The 27,358-nt window shown below is 29.0% G+C and overlaps 1 protein-coding gene across 3 annotated transcripts in view; it reads left to right on the forward strand.

Moving 5' to 3' along the window:
* Window positions 1-27,358, forward strand: part of LOC129972768 (protein naked cuticle homolog 1-like) — a 41,209-nt gene extending 13,851 nt beyond the window's left edge. The window contains exons 1-6 of one of the 3 annotated variants that reach the window (XM_056087020.1): window positions 2,198-2,579; window positions 9,166-9,238; window positions 20,575-20,675; window positions 21,449-21,544; window positions 23,034-23,512; window positions 25,292-27,357. In XM_056087020.1, coding sequence (XP_055942995.1) covers window positions 2,565-2,579; window positions 9,166-9,238; window positions 20,575-20,675; window positions 21,449-21,544; window positions 23,034-23,512; window positions 25,292-26,171 — 1,644 coding nt within the window. In that variant the 5' untranslated portion in view covers window positions 2,198-2,564 and the 3' untranslated portion in view covers window positions 26,172-27,357. Of the gene's footprint in view, window positions 1-2,197; window positions 2,580-9,165; window positions 9,239-20,574; window positions 20,676-21,448; window positions 21,545-23,033; window positions 23,513-25,291 lie in introns of those variants that run through there. The other 2 variants (XM_056087018.1, XM_056087019.1) reach the window with 2 other exon arrangements.

Here is a 27,358-nt window from a genome sequence, read left to right on the forward strand (position 1 = left end):
TACATGCCAGGTGACAGCTAATGTTTTGCTATACTTTCATTTGTTTTCTTTATAAAATTTGTAATAAGTGGAAAAATCTAAATCATAAATATTTCGCTCAAACCAAAAATAAAAAATGACAATCCATTTTGTGCAGATGTTTTCAAGATCATTCATTTTTTTTTTTTAAATCTGATATATACGATTTTACTGTACGAAAAGAAAAACTAAAAGCCAGCGCAGAGCAAAAAATAAAGATGGCGAGAGAAACCAAAATAGGAAGAGGGGAAAATATCGCGAGCTATTTGACACGCGAAAAGAAAGCCTTCTTGTGTGGTCCAGCTTGTCAAGTGTTTGTCCATGTTGTCCGCCTTGCAAAGCCTTTTCCTTCTAGGAAAGGCAGAAAAAGAAAAATCGTTAAATGCACATTTCCTTATCCATTCGGAACAAGAAACATATTCGAAAAGAACGAAAAAGATGTCCCACACCCTTCTTTTTCCCTGAAGGAACGCGTAAAATTCGGATGAATAGAAGGATCGTCGCTGAGTGTAACAACAGATGTGCAATCTAGTAGGCGTAAGTTCTCTTTGACCAGATTTCTATGGAATTTAGTTACGCTCTAGCTTTTATTTGATGTTCTCCGTTTTCAGCTGGCTATTTTTGAAACTGATTGCTATTTCTGGAATTATTTTGTTCAATGTAAAATTGTTGCTATTTCTGAAATTATTTTGTTCAATGCAAAATTGTTGTTATTTTTAGAATAAAAGTGATTGCCAAATATTTCTCCTTCGTTTGGATGTTTAAAAATCGTTTAGATATTAAAAATCGTATTTATAAATCATTTGGATATTAAAAATCATATTTATAAATCGTTTGGATATTAAAAATTGTATTTATAAATCGTTTGGATATGTAAAATTCGTATTTAAAATTCGTTTGGATGTGTAAGCTTTCATATTAGTGTTTCAAATCTATATTAGTGTTTTTATATTTCACTGCGATGGAGATTATTTAAAATTATTTTTAAGAAGATGAGATTGTAACAAAACATTGAAGAGTTTTCAAATTTCCCATTGAGATTTTTTCCATTTTATGTTTTTTGTAGTGCATAAGAGGATGGGAGCATCTTTAATGAAACGTCACAATGCATTTGGAAAGCAATTCTTAAACACACATTTTAAGATATAGTATTTTTCGCAGAATATAAAAAGAAAAGCATTTGATGTTGCATTTTTCCTAAATTTAATAATAGATATTGAGCAATCTGTTTTTACGATTTTCAGAAGTAAACCTATAAACTCTAAAATAAAAATTATTTCCAAATTGGGTAATTATGCCCTATTTTATAACAAAAATTGATGTTTCTGTTTGGAATAATTCGGGAAAGCAAAACTATTCAATGTCTTTAAGTACTGAAGTGTTATAAAATTTTCTAATTAATTTTACATTTCTTATTTGTTGTTAGCATCAAATACTTAGATCATTAACATAATTGCCAGTAATAATCTATATAGTTTTTTATATTATTACTGTCTGTGTATTATTATTATCTTTAATATACAACTACAATATATGTAGTTTGGAATGTGATTTTCGTGCTATTTTGAAGTCAAAGAATTTAAAAATTCGAATTTTTTTTTATTAATATTTGAGTTAATATACTTTATTTGAAGTTTCTTTTAATTATACATTTCTTACTTAAGTTTTCTTTTAAAATGTCTGTGAAGTACTTTTATATTAAAATTGTTTCATTTGCATGTTGAACATTCGAAAAGATTCATTAGTCATCGATTAGTTATTCTTAATTGCCGTTTCGCGCCATTTTATTTTCAGTTGAATTACAAATTCTAATTTATTATTGATAAGTACATCAGAAGTACTTTTATTTCTCTCTATCGAATGTCTCAAACGAATCCTTTCTTTTCAGCCATCTACGAAGGGAAAAAGAATCACACTCCCGCAGTTAAGTTTTATGATGAAGTTGTTTCGTTCGCGCGTTGAGCATTGGATATGTTCCATTGGTTATCATCAAGAAGCTATTTTGAAAGAGGAAACAGAGTGTCTTTGATGTGTCACACATCTGTGGGCTTCTTAAGTAAAAGAAGAAAGAAAGAATCCCTTTGTACCCGCCGCAGATCGTAAGCTGCACACTTCACTAATTACGAAGCTTTTTGATCGGACGAAGCCGACAGCCAACAAAGAAATTACCCATCTTTCCAGTTTCCTCATCGTGCCGATAACATCGCATTGTTTCGAATTTAAAACCTTATTCAGAATGTGTTTACATCGAATCGAAAAAGATTAGGAACAAACATGAGTGATTTTCTTCTATGATGACACTAGACAAGTTTCTATCGAGATGATTGCTTTGCGTCTGCATTGTCAGTGATAGGGCACGTATTGTTTTGTGTTTGTGTGTCTATGGAACGAGAACAATTCGATATCTTTTAACTTACGACACACGCTCTACTTGAAATTGTATATTATAATAGATTAGAGTAGACGATCTATTATCTTTATTTATTGTATGAAGACTTCTGTTTAAGCTAAAAGAGCTCATTTATAATATTCTGAACGAGTGATGAATGATTTACACATCGGTAAGTGAGCATTTAATAGTTAGAAAATTCGAACCTGGTTCAGATTAATATTACCTTGCCCCCTTTTTCTTCTTTTTAGTTGATATTGAGTATATTGCTTATTGTTTTGCCCTGGTTTAATGCTGTTAATGTTTAGACTGTGTGGAAAGTTTTTATTCATCTGTTACACGAATATAGGCCAGTTTCTTTTAAAAAGTTTGTAGCATATGAGTTTTCCTCTACATCTTTTCTTGATTTATAATTCTCCTTTTGGATAAATCTTTTTTCTTACTTGTACAGGTATTTTGATTTATCTTTTTGGGGGAAGGATGGTGGAGCAGAATTAATAATGAAGCAAATATGCAGTTTAACTTGAAAACTTCTTTTTATCAAACAGATTTATGTGTGTCTGTGTGTATGAATTTAATTAAATAAGTGGTATTAGTAGTATAATAATAAATAAGTAGATAACACATAAGAAATGGTGCGTTTTTGTTTACTGTTTAGTGCAAATTTCTCTTCAAAAGTTCAAAGGAAATATAAAATTAATTCTGCTTCAAATAGATATTTATTTCTTATTTTAATATAAAACAGAAAGTGGTATCAATCCATGCAATTTTTGAATTTAAGTTTATTAGCTTATAGTTAATTATCATTTATGTTATTATAAGAAAATTATATTTTTCTAGAAAAAATAATTAAAACTGACAATTTTAAAGTCTGTCTTGTCAACAGTAATAAAGAGACAGCATAATTTTGTCTGTCATTTGCAAAGTATAAATATTATTATTTTTTTTTAACGATTGTGAATCTGTTGTTCAAACAGTTTGGGTTAAAAATGATGGAATAAAATTTATAGTGAGTTGAAAATAAAATTTTAATAAATATTATTTTAATAAGATATTTTTATTTTGCATTATACCAAATCTTTACCTGTGTGGATTATATTCTTTTTAAATTCATTTTCAAAAAATTCTTGAATTAACTATTGTAGCGGTTACATAACTCTACTACCTTCTCTTTTGATACAACAGATGGCGTTACCTTATTAACAACAAGGTATATTTCCCATGATCCTTCATGAGGATCATTATTAGATTGTATTGTAAGTGAGTCTCGTGTATTTTCGTGTTTGTTTTGTCTTGTGAAGTGTGAAACTTCGGAAATAATTAAATAACTGTTCCTGAAACACGTTTATTATTTTCATTTATTTCAAATATGACGTTTTTAGTTTGTATTATTTATTGCAAATGGAAACGTAAAAATTAAAATTAAAAACAAGAACAGACGAAATAAATAAAACTTTTAAAATGTGGGTTTAATAATTTCTCATTCCAGAGTTTCACATTTTAATTACGTTTATTTCATTAAAAAGTTTTCATTCTTTTTTTTTTTTTTTTTTTTTTTTGATAATCCGGAAATATTATCATTGAAATATCGGTGTCCTAATAAAACTCGTCCTTCCTTTAAAATGATTAAATTTCAACAACATAATTTTTTTTTCTTTTCTTTTCGCTATACTGTACTTTAAAATAAAAAGATAAAAATAAGTTGGTCGATTTTGTTTTTACCTTTTTCTGTCGACTATGGATTGAATTTCGATGGGAGAAATGAACGGTTCAGAGCACAAGTAGATGAAGTTCTCCCCCCCCCCTCTTCTTTTTCAAATATCAGTATTTTAATGTGCAGACGATCATCCAAGCGATCTATAGTAGAACGATTCTACAGTTCATTGTTTGACCTCTTTTATTTCTGTTTGTTTTGAAATGTTCTGTTTAAGTAACCATCGATCACAGTTTTTAGGCTTCCTTGTCTGAAAATGTGACCTGATAAGATTTATTTGTACTGAAAACATACGAATTTTGCAGAAGTCACTAAATAATTTAATGTACTTTTTTTTTTTTTTTTTTTTGCATTTTTACAAAGTTATCTGTTAATGCTTTTTCTATAGCTATGCAGATAATGCATCTGATATAAAAATTTGGAATTTTGGAGAGCAATTCTGAATCGATAAGCGTGTGATTTAGTTTTGCATAATAATTTTTTTTCTTCCTGATGCTAAATTTTGGAAGACTAGGGTTTCTACCCATATTTTAAGATATAGTATTTTCACAGAATATAAAAAGAAAACCATTTGATGTTGCATTTTTCCAAAATTCAATAATAGATATTGAGCAATCTGTTTTTACGATTTTCAGAAGTAAACTTATAAACTTTAAAATTAAAATTATTTCCTAATTGGGTAACTGTGCCCCATTTTATACCAAAAATTCATATTTCTGTTTGAAATAATTCGCAAAAGCAAAACCATTCAATATCTTTAATTACTGAAATGTTATAAAATTTTCTAATTAATTTTACATTTCATATTTGTTGTTAGCATCAAATACTTAGATCATTAACATAATTGCCAGTAATAATCTATTTAGTTATATATATTATTACTGTCTGTGTATTATTATTATCTTTCATATTCAACTTCAATATATAGTTTGGAATGTGATTGTCAAGCCATTTTGAATTCAAGGTATTTAAAAATTCTGATTTTTTTAAATTAATATTTGACTTAATACATTTTATTTGAAGTTCCTTTCAATTATACATTTCTTATTTACATTTTTTTTAAATGTTTGTGAAGGAAAAAATCATACAACCGCAGTGTACTTTTATATTAAAATTGTTTCATTTGCACATTGAGCATTCGAAATGATCCATTAGCTATAGACGAGGTTGTTCTGAATTGCCATTTCGCGCCATTTTATTTTCAGTTGAATTACGAATTCTAATTTAATGTACTTATAGTTCTTTCTATCGAATGTCTCAAACGCGTCTTTTCTTTTCAGTCATCTACGATTGAAAAAAAGAATCACTCTCTATCAGTTAAGTTTTATAATGAAGTTGTTTCGTTCGCGCGTTGTATATAATAATTAAATAAATAAATATATGTACATATTTGTCGGTCAATTTCCCATAGGTCATGCTGTTTTTAATTCACTATAAAATATTAAGTAGCGATTCTTTTCTAAGAACGTTTATTATCATTTTTTTTATATAGTTTTTAAATCCCTGTACTTCATTTTATGCATACAGATAATTAATAGATCGTTCCGTTATTCTAGACTTTAATTTATTATATTTACAGATGGGGGATTTGTAATTTCAATGAGCTGTAGTTTATTGAGTTCTATTTCCTGTCAAACCTGGAAGGTCTATGTGTAATGTTTTGCAAATTATGTTTTTATATTAATAATTTATTAAAAAACTTATAATTACTAAATAGCCATAAAATTATAACTCAATATTTCTTTTTATTTGTGTTTTTTTTTTTCATTCTTTTTTATTTCCTATACAAGTATACTTTTGGGGATCATGAAGTCTTTCATCTCATTTTCAAAAGAATCGAAAACGACTAAAGCTAAAGCAAATATGCATGGTAAAATAAGCTTTTGCTGGCAAATGTTTATTTATATAGTTTGCTAGTTATCTTTATTTTTGTGTAAGATAAATGTGTGTTATAAAAGAAAAATATTGTAATATAACTCAGGACTTTTTAAATAAGGGCATCGACCCCAAATGGGTTTGCAGAAAAAAAGTTTCAAGCCGCGGAAATTGACATAGAGCCTCCCTGTGTCAGATTTTTTTTCTAAACTTGGCAGAAGGGGGGAGGGGGGAGTAGTCATGTTCGCGGTTTAAATATAATAAATCTATCCTTCACTTTCACGTTTGCTTTCGTTTTTTGAGGTTGTGGAAAATATTTTATGGGAAAAAAATGAGATTATGGAAATTTTTATACCCGAAGAAAGTCCAAGGAATCTTGGTATAGCTGCAATTCAAACTACAGCTTCCAGGCTTTTTTCAAATGCTTTTCCTTTAATTTTTAGATGTTTTCAAGATCATTCTTTAAATAGCCTCATTAACTATTTAAAAAAATTCTTACTATTATTGTATCTTTTTTACTGTTGAATAGATTTAATAGATTAGATAGCGAATCAGCTATTCAGTTCATTCTAGTCCAATTACAGCACTCATTTAAAACAAACGAGGGTTGCCTACTTGCACGACCTCCGTGTTCTGAGCCAAGATTTCCATGTTCCATTATTGAAAGAAGCCGCATAAATAAGTTTTTAACAACACTTCCAGTGCGCTAATGAACCTCGCGCCGGTTGGTGTGTGTGTGTGTGTGTCATCATCATCAATATTCCAATTGCGAGTCCAATCCCAGTCGTGAGCGATTCGCCTTTTTTTTTTCTCTTATTTATCCGTATTCTTCCATTGGAAATAATCCGTATTCTTCCATTGGAAATGCGTGTCGGAAAAAAGATGACTGCCGTATCTTTAATAACAAACCCCGCCATGTTATTACCGCCCGAAGTAAATAAACCAGCAAAGTATGAAAAAGAATATATATATATATCCAGCTCTTATTTTATTCATCATTATTATTTTCATGTTCATTTCTCGACCCCCCCCCCTTTGCCATCTCTCTAATCTTTCACGCTTCACGTGCAATTACCAGATTTTGCACCAGTCTTCTTTTTTTCCCTTTGTTACTTGCATTGCCTTTGATGTTTGCCGCCCGGCCAGAACGCAGACCCCCTTGACTTGAATATGCAATCAGTCACAGGTTGTAAGTTCTCTCTCCTCTCTTTCTTATGGTTGTTATTATTATTATTATTATTTCTCTTCTTTCCTCCCCATCGTCTTTTCAATTTTCTCTTACCCCCCCCCCTTTCTTTATTATTTCAACCCCCTCCTATGTCGTTTGATTTTTTTTTTATTGTATATGTTACGTTTGGTTCTTCTTTCGAGGTCGACTGGTTTACAACATTAGATGCGCCCGGGGAAAAGCCACCTATTTTTAAAGGTGGAGGATTGAAATTACCGTAATAAATACAATAATTTACGTTGATGGTTATTTGGCTATTTCAAAAATATTTTTTCCATCTTTTTTTGTTATTGTTGTTTGCTTGAAAAATTTAATTAAATGTAGCCAATATAGATTTCTGTTGATTTTAATTCCAGTACTGGGGAAACCAAACTTTGCTTGGCTTTTTTTTTGTAATATCATGTTTTTTTTTCAGATAAAATATTTAGATACGAATCATATACAGATTAAATATGAATATTTTTCAATTTTACTATGAACTACCTATGAACTAGTCATTCAAATAATAAATAAATCATGAATGCACTTAATATAACATGTTATCCGAATTGGTTAACACAATAATTGCATTGTTACTATTAGATGTAAGCTGTATTCGTATTCTAATAATGTCATATAGCACTATCTCATATAATTTTGACGTACCCGTACGTTATCATCCTATGGCAACATTACAAGTACCATAGAAATTAACGAGATGGCGCTATGTGACATTATCAGCATGAGCGCAGATTGAAAAAGGTTTTAATCGTTAATTATAATTTTTTTTTGTGCGTGTGTGTAAAATCGTTTTAAGTTAAGTTATATGTATAAACTTAAAAGCAAAATCTTTTCTAAATATAAAATTTAATCAAATCGTTAGAGCCGTTTCCGAGATGCACAAAATAAATTTATATATATATATACAATTATTGCTCGTTTAAAGTTATAAGTTTTAAGTTTTTCTTTCCACCTTCAATGAATCCCGAAATTTATAATTTTTTTTTCTTTTTATTTATTAATTCATTTGTGCGTTGGAATATAAAATTTAACAAATAAATAAATATGAAATCTGTTGGTAAAGTTATAACAACACTCATTTGTACTGCCTAGTTTGGATTTGGCTTATAAGAGTCTTGACTAAATGTTCATTACATGGATGGATAATGTAACCTCTGATCAAGACCGAAAAATTCAACGGAATAAGTTGAGATAACATTACTATCACTTGGTCAATTTCACGTGTTCTTTAACAGGGATTCCAAAATTAAATTGGTGTCCCAATTTACCGTGATTGATAGTATTAATATAGACTGATAGTATTAATAAAGAAACATGAATCGTTAGTTTAATTTTTCGCTAGATGTTAAGGAGAAAAAGAAAAAAACAAAGAAAAAAAAAACAATTTTCTTGCCATGGGGGGGGGTTCAATGAGAAAGGGGGGGGGGGGTAAATGGATACATAAAGTCTCTTGTGTTTGTCCAATGAAATGATTGGCATGTATTATAATTTTGATTCTTGTACAAATGTGAAAGCCTATAAATATATACTTTTTAAATGATAATTCCATTTAAGATTACTTACTAGTTTGCATGTAATTCGTAACAATATTTTTGATAGAATATATGTTTAAATGTCTAACTAAGATTTTCAGTGGATGTTGATTGAAACTGAAAATCATGCATTAATATTTTATAATAAAAATTTCTTATATTTATGCAATGAAAAAATATGGATTTATTATAATTTTGATTCATAAATATTAAAGAATGTATATATAGAACTATATTATTAATTCAATTCCTTATTTATAATTTATAACAATACTAAGCAATAACATCCAACTGCCAATTTTATGGTTTTTAAAAGGTAACATTATCATTTGAATAATAATGCACATAAAGATTTTTGTATAAAATAATTTCTGCTTTTTGTTAAGTCACGTCTTCTTTTTCTTTACAGGAATTGTCATTTTCTCTCTGCGACGATGGTTCTTGCGTTAAAAATAAAACAGAAGAGCAAATACCCCTTCAAGGTAAAAACAATAAATTACTTTTTAAATTCGAATTTACCATGTCTTTTCCATTTTTATTTTATTTATTTCTTTAAACAAATTTGCATAGTTATTTTATGATACATTTATTTTTTTATTTCGACTTGTTCACACAATTACAATGTTAATTGAAATGTGACGAGAAAAAAATTGTGCAGCTGGCAAATTAGTCAACAAGCTATAGCTCATTGTAGAATAATAATAATCAAGGCTGGCTTGATAGAAATATTAACTTGTTTAGCAATCGCAATGGCAGATTTCCAACTAAGCAGATTAGGCAACTGCCTATGTTTGCTTGGCTGTTTAGTTATATTAACGTCCCGTTTTAAAGCAACACTAGGGCTATTTTAGGACGGACTTCGTAATTTTTAACCTCGGTCAGATGAAGAGGACGACATCTGAGCTAGCACCCCCCCCCTCTCCACACCATACCATACCAGCGGGAGGACGTTCGACCCGGATGCCTTAACGTGCACCAAAGCCGCTTACATGACTGTTCTTCTAAGGAATCGGGACTCGAACCTGAAACTCTCCGGTTCTGAAGTCGAGACCTTACACCAGGCACCGAGGTCCGGTGAACTGTGTATAGTTAGTTCTCAGGTCAAGGAACGCAAAGCCCCTTCTTTGAATCAATTACAAAGCCATTAAACAAAACGCAAAGCCCCTTCTTTGAATCAATTACAAAGCCATTAAACAAAAAGACCATATTAGCACTTCGTCAAATATAATTGACCAAGTTCTTATTTGTTTGTTCTTTATGTACACCGTGAATCTTGTTACTTAAAATTGATGGATGTGAGCTTTGTAAATGTAGATGCCACACTGTCATGAGTAATAATAAGATAAAAATTTTAAAAAATGATCATTTTTTTTCGGTAAATAAAAATAATTAAAAAAAGATTTTTTTTCAATAAGCATTTTTTTAAAGTTACTAAAACAAAAAAATATCATAAAATAAATAATAAATATGATGAATAAGTTAAAAATGCTTAGAAATGTGAAACTAAATTGACCAAAAAGCGGGGACCTCATAATGTGCATTTTCTAGGCCTCAAACTGTCTAAATCCGTCACTCACTAGTCTGAGTATTTATAATTAGCCATTCTGATGTTCTCATATAGTTTGTGAGATTTTGGATTTAAAAGTGCATAAATTATTTAAAAGTTATTAAAGATAGGCATCATTTAGTTATTATTAACTTTTTTGCATTAGAATTTCAAATAGTTTTTTTTTTTTCAATAAAATAAGACTCTTAAAGGGTTAAAATGCTCAGCTGGCACACACGAAATGCGCCATACCAGTTAAAATTTCATATTCATTGATTTGCTTGCATCTGCTGTTCATATTAACACAACATGATTCAATACGCTGTTAGATATTAAATGGCATGCATAGTTATATTTACCTTGTGAACAATACTTCAAAGCTATTTCTTTTTGCTTGTACTCCATCTGTTGTCAGGTGCTTTTTTTTCTCCCCTCATTGAAAGTCATAATGTACATTTGCATATCATAATAACAAGAATGTATGTCCATTGTTATGTTTTGCAAAACTAAATTATTTTGTTTCGGTTATTCATTACAAATTCATGCAAAAATTAGGGTATATATTCATAATCTCGACTGCCACTATCTAAATCTTTCCACGGATTTGACCTCTTCTTTGTATTTGAAAACATGCTTTTTGTTTCCCTTGTGCCATTTAATCAATCATAACACTTTACGTGCAACATTATTTTCCTTCGCTTACTAATTTATTATCTTAATTATTTTCATATTTTAAATACAAAACTTGCAAAAATAGATAGAAAGTTATATTTATATGTCATGTAAAATACGGTGTTCCAATTTAATCCTCTTTATCTTAATTCCATTGGGCATTTTATCAAATGAAAAGCTTATAGGGGAGCATGCGCAGTCGCTTTTCTTATGTCGTATAATGACGTCACTTGAATTGACAAGGTTGTTTCATATTTAAATCCGTGAATGCAACTCTGAATTATAAGTTCAAATTAATGCATCCAAGCATTATTTTTAAATATGTAAATTTATAAAAGAATAAGGAACAATGTCAAAAATTCTAATGATGAATCAAATGAAGTAAAACACGGAAGTATTGTGCCGATATATTAACCGAATAGCGAGCTATTCATAAACTAAAAGAATGTCGTGTTCTCTGAATTCATCAAAGCTTTTTCTGGATTATAAAAATAGAATCAAGATTTAGGAGATTACTTTATAGGTAACAGGGAAAAAGAATCGTAGAGTTGAGTAGTTTGGTATTTACAAAAGTATCTCTTTAACTTGAAAGATAGAGACTTTCGACAATGAAACGAAAATCTCCAAGACGACAAGCTCATTGTTAAAAAGTGCAGGTGTATTGACCTATCTTTTCTTAATCGAATTGATATCTGTCCTTCTTGAGCACCTGCTTTGCGAATGGAAACTACTTATTTATCTTTGAGGCTATAAATTATCAATTAACTTTCTCTCTTATTGAAATAGTAAACACCTGCAGTTATTGATTTGCACCTGGATTAAATATTCAGAACAAAATTTTTCTGAGTCTGCAATTTCAGAACAATGTTCTTTTCTTTGTGAATATTCTATTACGTTGAATTAATGCATGTTTTTATTCGGAATAGTATTTATTTAAATATTTTTGCTGAATATATAGAAGCCAAATTATTTTGAAAATTTATGAATCTATTGAAATTATCAGATTATTAAGAAAAATATTCTATTATTTTGAATAGAAAATATGTAATGCCTGATTTTTTTTTAACACTGGTAATAAAGCAGTATAAACGGACTTCAACAATTAAAGCAAATGAGATACTATTGTTTTTTTGTTATGCAAAATAATTACTTGGTGAAAATTGCATTTTTATGATTCTTTGAAATACTGATGATAAACTAAACTCATACTTCTTAAGCTAGCTATCTCTATTTTCATTGAAAGCCTGTTAGATTTTACACGATATTTCAAAAGTATCCAAAATATTATTTGATAATAACTGAACATTTTAATAAAATTTTAGATTTTTTTAATAATGTTTTTGTTGATTTTACACGTTTTTTATTATCGTTTGCTGTATTTTAATATAAATGTTATTTAATTTTCATATATCAGTTTCGAATGTGGAAATATTAATCGTTTGCAATATTTCCATATAAATGTTACCTATTTTTCATATCTCAGTTTCGAAAGTGGAAATGTTAATCGTTTGCAATATTTTAATATAATTTTTTTTTCGTATCTCAGTTTAGAATGTGCAAATATTAATCGTTTGCAATATTTTAATAAAAATATTATTTATTTTTTATATCTCAGTTTCAAATGTGGTAATATTAATCGTTTGCAAATTTTCATCAACCTTCTTATTTAAATATTGCATTCGCATTTGAAAGTGATAATTTAAATAATATAACTTAAAAATCTTCTTTCTGAGTGCGTGTGTTTCCACAAGTACATTCAATGTTATGCTTTCGGACGAATCGTGAAACTGCCGCTTCTTCTGTTGATGAAGGAAGAAGGGGGGAAAGAAGGGGAAAAAAGCAGCAAAGGAATATCACCTCCAGGCGCGGAACTTCTCTTAGAAGTGTTGATGATCCTTCCTTGCTTCAAGCAAAAAGAAGCTGAGTGAGGGGGGAGGAGACGTGAATGTACGTGCGTGAGGGGGAAAGGAAGACTTTTATGAAGCTTTCTTGCCACAAAAGCGCGCTGTGATTTAAAGCAGACGCCTGCCGTCGAATTATGTGGACCTGTTTCCGAAGCTTAAAGGAGACCGACTCCTCCTGATCTGACACTAGCCTCTGGCCTCTTAAAAAAAAAATCACTCCTCCCTCCTCCCTTCTCCCCTGTCAATAATAACGTAGGATGACATTTGTGCGTAAACGTCTACTTATTTTTAAAAATAAAAATATCATTAATCCTTAAAATATTGAATTTCGTAAAAATATACTGGTCTTGTCTACAGTCTTGTTTATATATATATTTTTAGTGTTTCTTTTCGGAAAGTTTATTTAAATTAAATTTTGGTCTCTTACATGTGAGATCGAAAGGGAAAAAAAACAATGCCTTTTTTTATAATTAAAGTTTTTTAAGTCATTCAGAATCCAGTGAGTCAAACGATTTTTGTTATATATGGTACTATTTATTTCATTTCAAAACGTATTTTTAAAATATGGAGTACGCTTTAAATTTTTAATTATATGATGATGAAGGGTGTTCCTGTTCTACTGTTTTGTAATAAGTTTGAAAAATGCAAGAAAAATATTTAGAGAAAATCGAATGCATTATTACACGCTGAATATTTATTTCAATTATGATATGGAATAGTTTTATTAATTCACTCGTAAGCAAATTCAAAATCACGGTCTTTTTTTTTATAATTGTAAATATTATTTTAAATTATATTAGAAATTTTAAGCAACTGGTTTCAATTCTTTGTATTTTTCAAATATTCATCAAATTATAATATTTTTCTCTAATTTCCTTACCTAACATAAATATGTACATTGTTTTCAACAGAGATCCAATTCATCAAGGAAATTTACGCATGGATCGCTATTTGAAATAATTATCCAGTTCGCGAGTTCTTGATTATTTAATATTCTTTCAATTTGTTGCGACTCTTAAATTTCAGTTTCATATTATTTGCCGATTAGATGTTTAAGAAGCTCATATTATTTTTTAAATATGATTGCTGCTGTATAATATCGTCAATTCATTTAATCAAATGACGAAACTAAACTGTCGTTTTTATTAATTAAGCAGATGTTAAACAAAAATTTCAATGTTCGGAACTTTTTAATTGATTTATCTGATTTAAATCTTTCTCTCTCGATTCCAATTTTAACAATCATGGTTATTGGAATTTAAAAATTATGAATCCATGTGTCTCACAGTTCATAAATTTTCATATATTCATCATAAATTTTGTTTAACGTATTTGATTCCTTTGTTCGAATGCATTTTCAGGCAAGTTTCTGATGTTTAATAACTTCACCATAATCTTTCTAAATATTTTCTAAATATTGCAGTTTGATTTAATATTTTTTTAAAAAAATATTTGCTTCATTTCTGTTTCACACTGACATAACAAAAGGACGGGATCGGTATCACATTGATGTAACAAAGAGATTATTTTATTTTCTTTACTTCTGCTCAGCAGTTTTTTTTTTTTTTTTTTTTTTTTTTTTTTTTTGAACTTTTACGGCTTTGTTTACGACAATTGTCGATTCGAAACACTTCGGTTACGTACCTTAAGATTTTGTGATAAACAAGAAACCCTATTGTCGTGCCGATTTCAGAAAACATTATTTTACCTCTCACAAACAGCCCATGCGTATTTAATCTATCGAGATTAATGTTTTTTTCCCCCATAAAAATTAGTTCTGTTCGTTTTTATGTGCATGGCAGCCGTAAACAGAACGTTTCCGCCACAAATCATTCTTGACCCTTCTGCTGAGTATTCGGGCTATTTTCTGGTCAAAAGACTCCTGTAAAAAGAATATTTTTCTTTCTGTCAAAGAGGGGGACGGAAGACGGGGATGCGGGCAGGGATGAATGACATTTCCAACTCTCCCCATCTTTTTTCGGATCCTGCATTTTTCTGGGAAGTGTTACAGGTTAGGGTTCTTCTTGGAAAACATATTGCGGTTCCACAGGGCGGTGTAAGGAAGAAAGGGAACCGTGTTGTGTTCGTGTGCCTTTACCTTCACAAACAGACCGGAAATGCTCGATATTTGTATCATACATGTTCAGCGGGTGGTCATACTGAGAGTAAGATGTGGGCGTTTGGGAGGGGCTTTTCGGATTCGTCCATGCCGTTTATCATGTGGATTCCTTTGATTAGCCCGCTTGAGGTGCCGATAGGTGATAGCTAAGGTGAACCGTTTCACTCTGGGATTTCGATAAGAATGTTCTTATTTTTTTGCGTGTTTTATAAGTTCGGCTTAATGGGTTATTATTTTTTTTTTTTTTTTGACTTTAGAAAAGCTAAAATATGAAGTTTTGGTCAAGTTTTGAAATTCAGTAAAAGAAAATAATTATTAGAAGTTCCTTGATTTGAATAATTTTGTTGACGGTATTTAAATAAATGAATAAAATAAATTTTTTGTATTATCATTTATATGATTTATTTCTTCTATATTTTAATACATTTAAATGCGCCATTTTTTAAAATACGAAAGTGAGATTACATTTCTTTTTTACCGAGGAAAAAAATAAAATATTTTCCTCGAATTAAATGCCAGTAATAAATTTAGAATTTTTCGTTCACCTTTAATAGGAATAATATTACTTATTTAAATTTTAACGATATGTTTATCGATTTACAGCAAAACTTTAATAATTATTATTTTTTGCGTTATTGTATGAATAAAATTGCGTAGCAGTTGAAATAAAAGAATAGAGTGAGTGTATCGTTCTTTTTAAACTTTTATTTCATTTGGCTTGTTCCGTGCTTGTACAAGTAGAGCATTCCATTTTCATTTATCTCCTGATATTTCCTCTTACATAAAATGTACATTTATGTATTCTCGATAATCGCATGTTATTTAAACATTTTTGAAACTTGATTATCAGTTAATCACAAATGAAATTGTAATTCATGCACCGTGGCGCCTTCTATGAGTGAGTTTATGAATGAATGACTAAAAGTTAGATTTTAAGTTTAAAAAGTAGAAACTAATTAAAGTAAATTATGTTAATTACACTAATAAAAGCGCGCTTTACGGAATGTTTTTCCATGAAATTTATTTGCTGTCAAGTTCTACTACTTTTTAATTTAGTATGAGTGTTATTTTTTTCTTATTTTTTGATACTGTAATTTCGTTATGCTCAATGACTGGTTTTGACAACAAGAGACCGCATTTGTGGAATTATTTAGAGACCATTCACCCCACTTTTCTGTAAACTTAGCTCTATTAATTTACATTGAATAGATTATAGAATCCTCCCTCACCTACCCCCAGCACCAGTATGAAATACCGTCCTTGGTTAAGTTTCGTATTCTAAAAAATATAGATTGCTTCGATTAGCCTTCACAAAATAGTAGGGTAGCGTCTCATTCTTCCATTCCATTTTTACACAAAATTTGATCCTCAAAGTAGCTTTTATATGACCCCGACAACCCTCGTTGTCATTAAATGAGATGTTATTTTAATGAATGAAATCTCAATGTAACAATTTATTTCCTTCACGTTTCATTTTTATTGTATTTTTATCTTCTTAATTGAATTTTCCTAATATTTTTCTTATAATTAGCTATTAATCGTTTTCGAATTTTTTTCTTATTTCAAAAACTATGTATCATTTCTGAAACATTTAAAATTTTAATTCTCGATTTTATGATTTTTCTATCATCTAAAATTAAAAGCATAATATTCCTTCTCATAAAATTATCACTGTAAAATTGTAGAAGAGTATTCCCAGTTCAGGTGTAGTCTTCTTTATCTGACCAATTTTCAGAATAAACGAACGGTTCCGAACAATACTCATATAGCTTCAAAACGGGTTGGTAATCTTAATCTAATTAAATGTTAAATAATTAAACATATGCAATAATTATTTAATTGAGAACAGTTTAATTGGAATATGATTGTGATATTGGTATATTTGTGGAGAGTAAATGAAGGCGAACTATGTAAAAAGATTCCATTAATAGTTAGTTGCTTATTAAATAGTATTGTTTTGTCAACAGTGACGATTGGTCGGTTTCATATTTATAAAAGGTGCCTCAAATTTAACACAAGGTTTAAATTTGCCATCGTTCGTGTAGTAAAGTGTTGGCCTATTAAAAAACCATTTGATAGCTGATAATTTAGGGTCAGTAAAAATGCAGCATTGCACTATAGAACAATATTTCAAAAATAAGGAAAGTCTGGCGGCCAGAGTACGAAGATTTGAGAATTGGCGCCCTAGATCATGTGATTTAACACTATTGGATTTCTTTTTATGAGATTACTTGAAGTCACAGGTCTATGCCAACAAGCTCACTAGCTCTCATGCATTGAAGGAGGAAATTCAACACTGTATCAACGAAATTCAGCCACATTTATGCAAATTGGTCATGGAAAATTTCGACAAAACAGAGCGTATGTGCCAGCAAGCCATGACGGCCATTTGACATATGTGTTATTCCATATATAACCCTATGCATTTTACGATTCAATAAAAATATAACAATTTAAAGGAAAAAAAATTGTTTTTTATTTAATTTAAATCTTGCGTTAACACGTTGTTCTATCACTGTAACGTTCCATTTTTACGAACCCTAGATTTTTTTTTAATTGTGTTACCAACACTTTACTGCATGAATGATGGCAAATTTAAATATTACATTAGTTTTGGGGCACCTTTTATTTTATTTAATTTGTTCGTTTTAGTTAATCTGAATGTAAAATTTCGTTACACCTTAATGAATTGGTATTTCTTTTTACATTTAACGTTAGCTATAGTTTGATGTAATTAAATGCAGATTAGGTTGTTGACACTCGAAAGTTTAACAATATTTGAAAATTAAATCTGAAAAATGAAATGATCAGTACTTTTATATATTGCTGTTTTTCTTACATTTGAAGTTAGCTCTAAATAAGAACAAATTAAATGTTATTTGATAGTTGATATATGAATGTTTGAGAATATGTGTATAGAGAAAATTATAAATTCATCAATCACAATGAATGCACTTGCAAATTAAAAAAGGAATAGAAATCAATTTAAAAATAATTATAATATATATTTATATAATCAAAACTTTACAAATTCTTTTTCTACCAAATAATTATCTGAATTCGTAACTTTGGTTACAGAAAAAAAAATAGGCGTCATAGTAGACAGAATAGAACGCTTCTGTATTCTTTAAAAATATTCCCTTCCGGAGAAACCGACATCAGATGGTGGATTTTCGAAAACTGACGCTGCTTTGTTCTTTCCCTGGTTTTGGAATTCAGTGGCGGGAAGCGTTAATCACGTGACATTCCGGAGTAAAAGCTCTCCTGGGTCTGATTTGACGTCGATAAAACAGACGATCCCATTTGAAGAAACCTGCTGAATTTTGAGGAGGGGGAAAGTATGGAATTCTCTTCTTGTGTGGGATTGTCCTTGTCATATTTCGGGATACGTCATGAGTGCCTGCTGGGCAGATCATTTTTGACCCACTAACCTATTAAATCTCTTGAAACATCGCTCATTACAAAAAAAAGTGCAAACATTTCGTAATAGATAAACGCAGGACTGAATTATTCAGTTTCGGTTTCTTTAATACCTTAAAAGAAAAGGAAAAAAAAAAAAAAAATCGCTTTTCATTTCTTGAATAGTTTTTCTTACTGCAACGGAAATGTTCTGTGCATTAATGTTTTTTTTTTTTTTAATTTATTCCTGGGGATGATTGATTATGCTCATTGTGAAAATTGTTTGGATTAGTTCGGCCATTGTTAGATGTTTTTAATTCATCTAAGTATTTGTTTGGTAGTAGTTTACATTTGGGAATATTAAAGATTAAAAGCATAAATAGTTATAAAAATTAAAAGCAATTAAAAATTTGCTGAAATTGATCGGTTGATTACACAGCTGTATTTCTCTCTGTTTTGTATTAATTATGCACCTGGGAGCTGCTTTAAATTAATTATAAATTTATTTTAAGCTATAACAAATTATTTTCATTATAAATAATTTAAAGCGACGGATTGGAGTAGATTCAATTTTAGATAAGAAAATCATCCGCACTTATTTAAATTTTTACAAAAATAAACCAGAAATCCATAAAAAAAGTTTGTTTACAATTATTCGGTTTCGTCAAATTGTATGAAATAATAATAATAATAATTTTTAAAAAAATGAATGGAATGTGCTTCTTGTTAGTTGTTCTAATAGTCAACAGCGTGTCGCAAAATAAATTTTTCGCGTCCTCCATTAGTTATTTAAGACAATAAATAACTGCATACACATTTTTCCAGTGTGTATAAATATAACATTAGAAATTGATGACAATAACGACCAAAATTTTAAAATTGGTGTAATTTTGACTTGAATATCTGATACAAAATGGCTGCTATTTGGCTTGGCTACGATTTTTTTTTTTTTTTTTTTTTCTATTTGTTACCTGAAAACTGAAGATTGGATATAATTGATGTTAAATAAAAGGGAATTTAATTTAAAACATTACTGAAGAATGTGAAAAGAAAAGAAAGAACTTCCCATCGCTGACATGTTTGACGTCACAATCTAAATTTAAGGAGCCTGTTTAATGGAATGATTGTTAATTAATTACCGTAACTTATTACTAACAGTTTTTTTGTGCCAGGGTATTAACCAAAAACAGTGGCATCTCTCAGGCAAAGCGAATTTAGGTATTTTGCAGCCCTAAGTAGTGTAGATTATAAAGCCTCTCTTTTTGATCAATTTTAGGTTTACAATTCAAACTATTCTGAACTTAATTAACATATTTATAATTTATTTTAGATTAATTTTTATTTCAGTAATTTCATAAAAATACATATATTTTTATTTAATTATTATGCCTCATACTTGAATTTTTTCCACGTTTGTATACAGTATTATTTAATCATTATGCTACTGTATGTTAAATATTATAATAAATGAATGGAATATAATATATTGGTATCTAAATAATTACATTTGAAAAAGTTACTGTTTCATAGAAATCTTAGTTTTTAACTTTTGTATTTGTATTTTTTACAAATTAATTTATTTAGGAGCAAGTTAATAACAGTTTTTTAAAAATCGATCTGCCTGTAACTTGGATACCTAGGCAGTTACCTAATTGGAAATCAACTACTATTCACAGATAATATTTAAAAAAATAATATTGAAATTGATAATTGGGCCTCCCATCTCCTTGTAATATGTTTTATTAAAAGCAGTGGTATATAGAGCAAAATATTACATTTTTATTCTTAAAATATTAAATTTTGCTTTAAAAATCTCGTTGAAGGTAATAATATTAATTTTTTCTGGCCACTATTTAAGAATGAGTCATTCCCAACCAATATTTCTTGTTGGTCATTTAAATAAATATCACATAACATAAAAAATTAACAGCCTTTATTTCTTTTGTACTATAAAATTTACATAACAATTAATTTTATAGTACAAAAGAAATAAGTAGTAACTTATTATAAATATAGTAAGTATATTACAAAATTATTAACTATTTACTATAAAATTTACATTGTTTTCTTAATAAAGATAAAACATGCAATTTTTTCATCTTATGAAATATTTAATGCAAGGTTCTGGTGATATTATTAAGTATTCAAATAATTTGTTTATATGTTTCTCTTTTGCAGTTAAATTACCCCAAGATACTGAGAAAAATGATATTTTGCTTGTGAATAAGGAAGTTCCAGAAAAAGCTGAAGAAGAAACAAGTGAAAAACAAGATAACATGGTATATCTACTTCCATTCTTCTTCCTTTTTTTTTATTTTTTATTTATTTTTTTTTATTTATTTTTATTACATCGATGTTGTAGTCATATGTTATTCTTTATGCTATTTCATTAATTTCTTTCTTAAATTAACTATGAATTATTTATAAAAATTTCTTTTTTAATCGTTTTTTTTTATTTGTTGATGATTGTTAGAAACCTAAGAACTCAGTGATATTTGGAGATCATAAATCAAACAAACTGAATGATTATAAATCAATATAAAAATCTTTTAACAAGAGTATTTTAATATTTGATTCAGAAGTTGAGTGCATTTTTTCAACATGAAAGTTTCTCTTTCAATTTTTATTCTTTTTTTACTCTATGCAAATTCTATCATTATTTCTATCTATAGTAATTAAACATTTCAAAAGAATAAACATACTGAGATTAAAATTGTCTAAAAACATGCCTAGTAAACTATTGATAGAAGCAGTTAGTTCAGCAGTTCAATATAAAAAATATTTCCACTTATTAAAGAGTCAAAATTATCGGACAAAATTATGAAATATTAGGTTTCCACCCCACCCCCTCCCATTAACAAATAATTCATTGCATAATCTTGCTTGTCAGACATAAAAATGATCTTTTTTATGTATATGCTTTAAATATCACATTTAAATTAAAATATATATATAAATAGTAATATTAATTATTTTAATGTTGAATTTAAAAAAAGCATGATTTATCTGCTTTTACCAGAAGAAGTATAGAAGTTTCCCTTTTGTTTTTTAGGAGGTGACATGTAGTGTCTCTGTTGACGGTCAAGAAAAACAGGAATTTTCTTTTACACTGTATGATTTTGATACATGTGACCGGTCAAACAAGCAGGTAATTTTAAATTATCACATGATGATTAGCAAATAAAATGAATCAGTGCACATGAATTGAAAAAGATTAAATATATAAATTGTATTTTGCCCCTTTGATTTTTTGAATAAATTATTAAGATACCTAAAATTAAAAATGAGAGGAAGAATACAAATTAATTGGAAGCTATATTGAAAATAACTACTTTTAACTCTTAGAAACTTAAATATTCTTAAGCTATATTATTTTTTTTTATATTGTATCAAATGCAAATAAGGTTCAAATAAAATTTGTCAAATCTTCTTTCTTTTTAAAAATTTCTTTTCTTCTTTCGAAACTAAATTCTACACTGAAACTCTTGCTTTATTGATTATTAATTTCTGTCCTCGTTGCAAATAAATTAAGACATTCATAATTTCTCAGCTTGAATTTTTTAAAAACTTAATCAAATTTCAAATGTTTTTTTAAATTTATTTTTCATCAAATATCAGACTATAAAAGAATTCTTTATTATAATTTTTTTTATTTCAAACAGTGTATGATAAGAGAAAATTTGACATTTTTGGGAGGGAACTAAAAAGTAATTTATATAAAAACTTCAAAAGACAAATTATGATTATTAATGCATGTGGCAATTTATTTATTTATTCTTACATATTGGACAGTTTGTATGTGTGATTGTCAAATAAATTAATTTTGCTGTATTTATGGGTTATATAATTTGTTTATTTTTAGTTTAATTAATTGCCATTCCAAAAACATGATTAATTGCCATTTCAGTATTTTTAATTTATTGCTATTGAAACAATTTTGCTAACAATTTATTATTTAAGTGATATAAACTCCAATTCATTATCTGTTTGAAGAGACCTACTTTAAACCATTATTTGTTAAAAACCATAATCTGTCTTTTATCAAACAGAAGAAAACATTTTTGTAAAATGAATCTTTTTTGAAAATGTTCATATTAAAAAAATTAATTTCATTCACTGTATTAAAATTAATTTTCTTAAAAATGTATTTTTCAACTTGTGTCAAAGCAATACAATGTTTTTAAAATATTAAAAGAAATTTATAAGTATTTTCTTAAATCACTTCAGTTACTTTTACTTATATGTGTAATCAATGAATTTACTCCTTCTTTCTCTCTCTCTTCATGCTGCATCATTCTTCATGTTTCTCTTCATATTGATGTCATCCATATATGATATCCATATGAAGAGAAAAATGGAAGAGGAAAGACTAATATACTATGCTGATGCTTTTTGTAAAACTAAGACAGAGCAAATATACTTTATAAGATAAAATGAATATCCTTGATTTTAATGGCTCATTCTTAGAAAGGTCTTGTAAATTACAAATGGTGATTTTATTCACATTTTACAAGAATGTGCATTTTCTCTTCTTTTTGTCATATACTATTTATATAAATAAAAAAAAATAGCAAGTTATTGATATTAAATTTTGTTATGTTTAACAACACAATACTGAAATTGACTTTTGCTTTTAGGATGTCGAGAAAATTGTTGTTCGTTCCATCTGTGAAGCTCTAAACAAAACCCTGAAACTACCTCCATCAGGAAGTCGCACAATCAAGGTCAAATTAGCCATCTCACCAGACAGCAGCAAAGATCTTGACACAAAAGAACCTTTCATAGACACCATAGACTGGCCAACAGCCGAAGCTCCCAATTTATCTCCACCGTCCAAACTAAATGACTGTTGTAGTGCTCAAAATAAACTCAATGATTGTTGTAGTGCTCAAAGTGCAAACACAACGTCCACATACTTGCCATCGTCTCTTTCGGAAAAGCCGCCCAAATACTCAAGCCCTTCTTTGACAAGATCGCCTCATGTCGTCCAAAAGTCTCCAGCCAACGTGAGAGCAATGCCATCTCCGAAACTACGCCCCTACCGTCCCCATAAGCAAGAGCAGAAAATTCATCTTAAGGATAGGCTTCAAATTCGCATGCATGCTAGCGATAATAGGTAATTTAAAGTTTTAATACATATATTGATTAAATCAGCGGTTTAAAGAGGGAAACAAATGCCAAAAAATTGAAATGTTCCAACCATTGGACGTTTTATAAATCACAGATGTAAAGATTCTCATTTAAAAGTTAAATAAAAATAAATAGATAACATAAATAGGAAGATTTTCTTTTCTTTTAATTCTCCAAGAAAACAATTTTCGGATTCATTTATTTCATTAAACTGCCGGTTCAATTGAGATTTTAATGTTATTCATTTTCTGAAGTTGTAATCAAAATATAATAATGTATATTTTGTACAACATGTAATATTGACTGTTTTGTTCATTCTTTTTTTCATGCTTCATTTTTAATTTTGTTTATGTCCAAAATTTTAGGATTACAATAATTTTTTTAAAAAAATTTTTAATGGGCTTATAATATTTTTGCACTTGAAAAAAAATAGTTTGCACAAATCGTATAGAGACTATGTAAACCATATATATATACAAAGAATTTCATTTAAAAGTTAATTTTAAAAAAATAGATAAGATAAATAGAAAGATTTTCTTTTATTTTAATTTCCCAGGAAAACAATTTTTTGGATTTGTTTATTTCATTAAACTGCTGATTCAATTAGGATTTTAATGTTTTTCATTATCTGAAGTTATAATCCAAATATAATTATTTGTGTTTTGTGCAATGTGGTAAAATTGAATGCTTGCTTATTTTTTTTAATGCTTTTATTATTATTATTATTATTATTATTATTATTATTTTGTTTATGTCTAAAATTTGGAGGTTGCAGCAGAATTTTGCTGATCTAAAAAGGCTCATTATATTTTTGCACTTGAAAAAAAATACAGTTGTTGAAAATGTCTAAAGTTTTGATAAAAAAATTAATAGCATTTTGTCATAATTAAAAAAAATTGACAAATACTATTAAAATTTTTATTTTTAAAATTACTTAAATCTTTCATTTCGACGAAGAATTATTTTCAATTAGATAATTTTGAAATAAAATGTTCCTAAATTTTTTCCAAATAATAACTAATCATTATTTTAATTATACTAGATTAATTATGATATCCAATAGATAATTTATAACCACCAAATATAACCATACATTTATGTTTTGAAACGTGCTATAAGATATTTTATTTTATGCTGTTTGAGTTAATTATTGCATTTTTCGAAAAATATATCAAAATTTTTTATAGTCCTTTGTGGTGAATAATAGCATGTAAGCCAGTCAACAACTACGCTGCACAGGCAATTGCTTTTGCATAATGGTTATGTTACTGGACTGCTAACCACAAGGTCCCAGGTTCTATCCTCGCCCATCCCAATTCCCTAAATTGGTGACCTCAGACGATGAACCTTCAACCTTCGTACAGCTGTTGTGGCGCCATCTACCCACAACTAAAGTCGTCAGACTCACTTGACGCAGCAGCCACACACGCTCGCCATAACGCTTGGCGCTACTCAACTGGGTACAGGCCCATTTGACAACAGCTAAATACATCACCACTCAATAGCCATATCATTCGTCTCACCTCCGATTCACTGAAGGGAGAGTCTGTGGTGAATAGCATATAAGCCAGTTAACAACTACGCTGCACAGGTAATTGCTTTTGCATAATGGTTGTTACTGGACTGCTAACCACAAGGTCCCAGGTTCTATCCCCGCGCATCACAATCGCTAAACCTTTAACACTATTAATCATATTTGTTATTGTATATCATTTTTTAAAACTTTTTTTCCCTAAAACTTGAATGCTTTTTTTTTTCTCATCAGGCATCAATTAGATGACAATGGTCTGAATTTTGATGAAGATTTCCTTCAATCTCATAAACAACCCAGTAGCCGTGACCATGTCCCTGAGTGCAGAGACAGACGGAACCACTATTTAGATCTGGCTGGTGTGGAGAGTCCAAAACGAAACAACCTATCCCAACCTAATCATCATAGTGAAAGTCCACACGCGGATCCATCTCTTGATGAAAACCACCACCATGGTAATACACGCATGGATGCGAAATATCTGTGCCCTTATCGTCTCATGGACAGAACGCATGTATGTTCCAAACCCCATCGAACAAGAGACTGCTCAGGCTCGTCACCCTTAAAAAAATCTGTGAACTACCATGCTAAACTCAATGGCAACAATGAGGGTGGCAGTCCTCATATGTATCGGACAAAAGTGAATCTTGATCCACAAGATGATATACTGAACTTTGATTATGATTTAAATGATCTAGTGCCCGAGGCCAAGTTTGATTGGGAAAAGCCCCATCACAGGCGGTCGAAGTCCTACGATCTTTACGAGAGCAATGTGATGAACTCTGGTGGCTTTTATTCTCCAAAACTGAAGCCAAAAAATAATCAGAACTGGGCTTCCATACTAGAAAGCCAAAAATTTTCTAATCATCTCCCTTCATCGCCAGGACATCACTATCGCCACAGGCATCGGGATCGGGAGCGTCAGCGAGCAATGCAAGAAGTAGCGAACTGGATTGCTCGCGAGCACTCCAATCCGAAGGCCGAGACAGCGAAACATTTTGTGAGAAATAGCATTGTTCCAAACTCACCCCACAAGCAACTTGTGGAAAGACACGAACATCATCATCTTCATGAACACGTGCATCATCATTATCACCATTTTGTTGAATTTTAATTAAAATTAAATTCTTCTGTTGGGAATATCGCGTGCCATTAACATTATAATGGCTTAACCGGATGCTCATTGTTGAATTTCAACAAATCACTGCCTGTGAGATCATTTTAATACTATCTATCATATCGCAGATCATGCATTTTTTTAAAAAAAAATTGTAGCAGTCATTTTTTTGTACTATTTATTTTAGAACTGATATATGGATAATTTGTTTTTTTTGGATATTATATACTTTATAAATTACTTGTATTATCTGAATTTTTATTTATACCGTAACATTAACTTGAAAGACAGATGAATTTATCATCTGCCATATGACAGAAATTCTGTATTTACAAATTCATTGTTTAAATAACAAATTACATGAAAGTTAAGAACAATTATTTCACTATTTGTAAAATTTTCTGTGTGAGCTAGTTTGGGTGTTTTTCAGCGTAAAAACATAGTTTAATCAAATTATTTACTTTTCATACATGACTTGAGTTATATTAATACAGATTTTAATCGCACACATATCTGGCCTTTAAGCCGTGTCCATTTCAGCATTAGGAAAACATTATATATAGTGTATATATATGTGTTATATGTAAATATAGATTTGTACCTAGAGATATTTTAATATAATGTTCAAACTTTTTACAGGGATGGTCAAAGTTTTTAAGTTTAGATTTGAAATGCATGACAATAAATTAATTTGTTTGGATCATGGTAGGATTTTTAAAAAAGTGCCAAAACTTTAAATAGATCTGTCTTGTTAGAAATTAATCCTTTTTTATATTGTTTTTTTTATATTATACAATTTTGAAATGCACCACCTAGTTAAAAAATAGTTTATATTCACAAAGAATCTTAACAGAGGACATTTTATGGAATATAAATAAAGAAACATTTGCTTTAGTTTTGTACTGATAATTTAAAATCACAAGACTCATTTCTGAAACATTCTTGCTGTATACCAGCCATTTTAACAGATTTTGAAAAAAAACATGTTTTATACTGTACGTATATGAATTTAACTTGACGAGATTTCAAAAAAATTAAACATCTTCTTTTATATATTTTACAAATATCTATCTATCAACATTTACTTTGTTATGGTATAGTAATTTCATAAAATTCAGAATACTCTGTTTCTTTGATTTTCTTATATATGTACAATACATCTACTTAAAATACATAATCAATAA

This window comes from Argiope bruennichi, chromosome 6 (genome assembly GCF_947563725.1).
Source record: "Argiope bruennichi chromosome 6, qqArgBrue1.1, whole genome shotgun sequence".
NCBI lineage: Eukaryota > Metazoa > Arthropoda > Arachnida > Araneae > Araneidae > Argiope > Argiope bruennichi.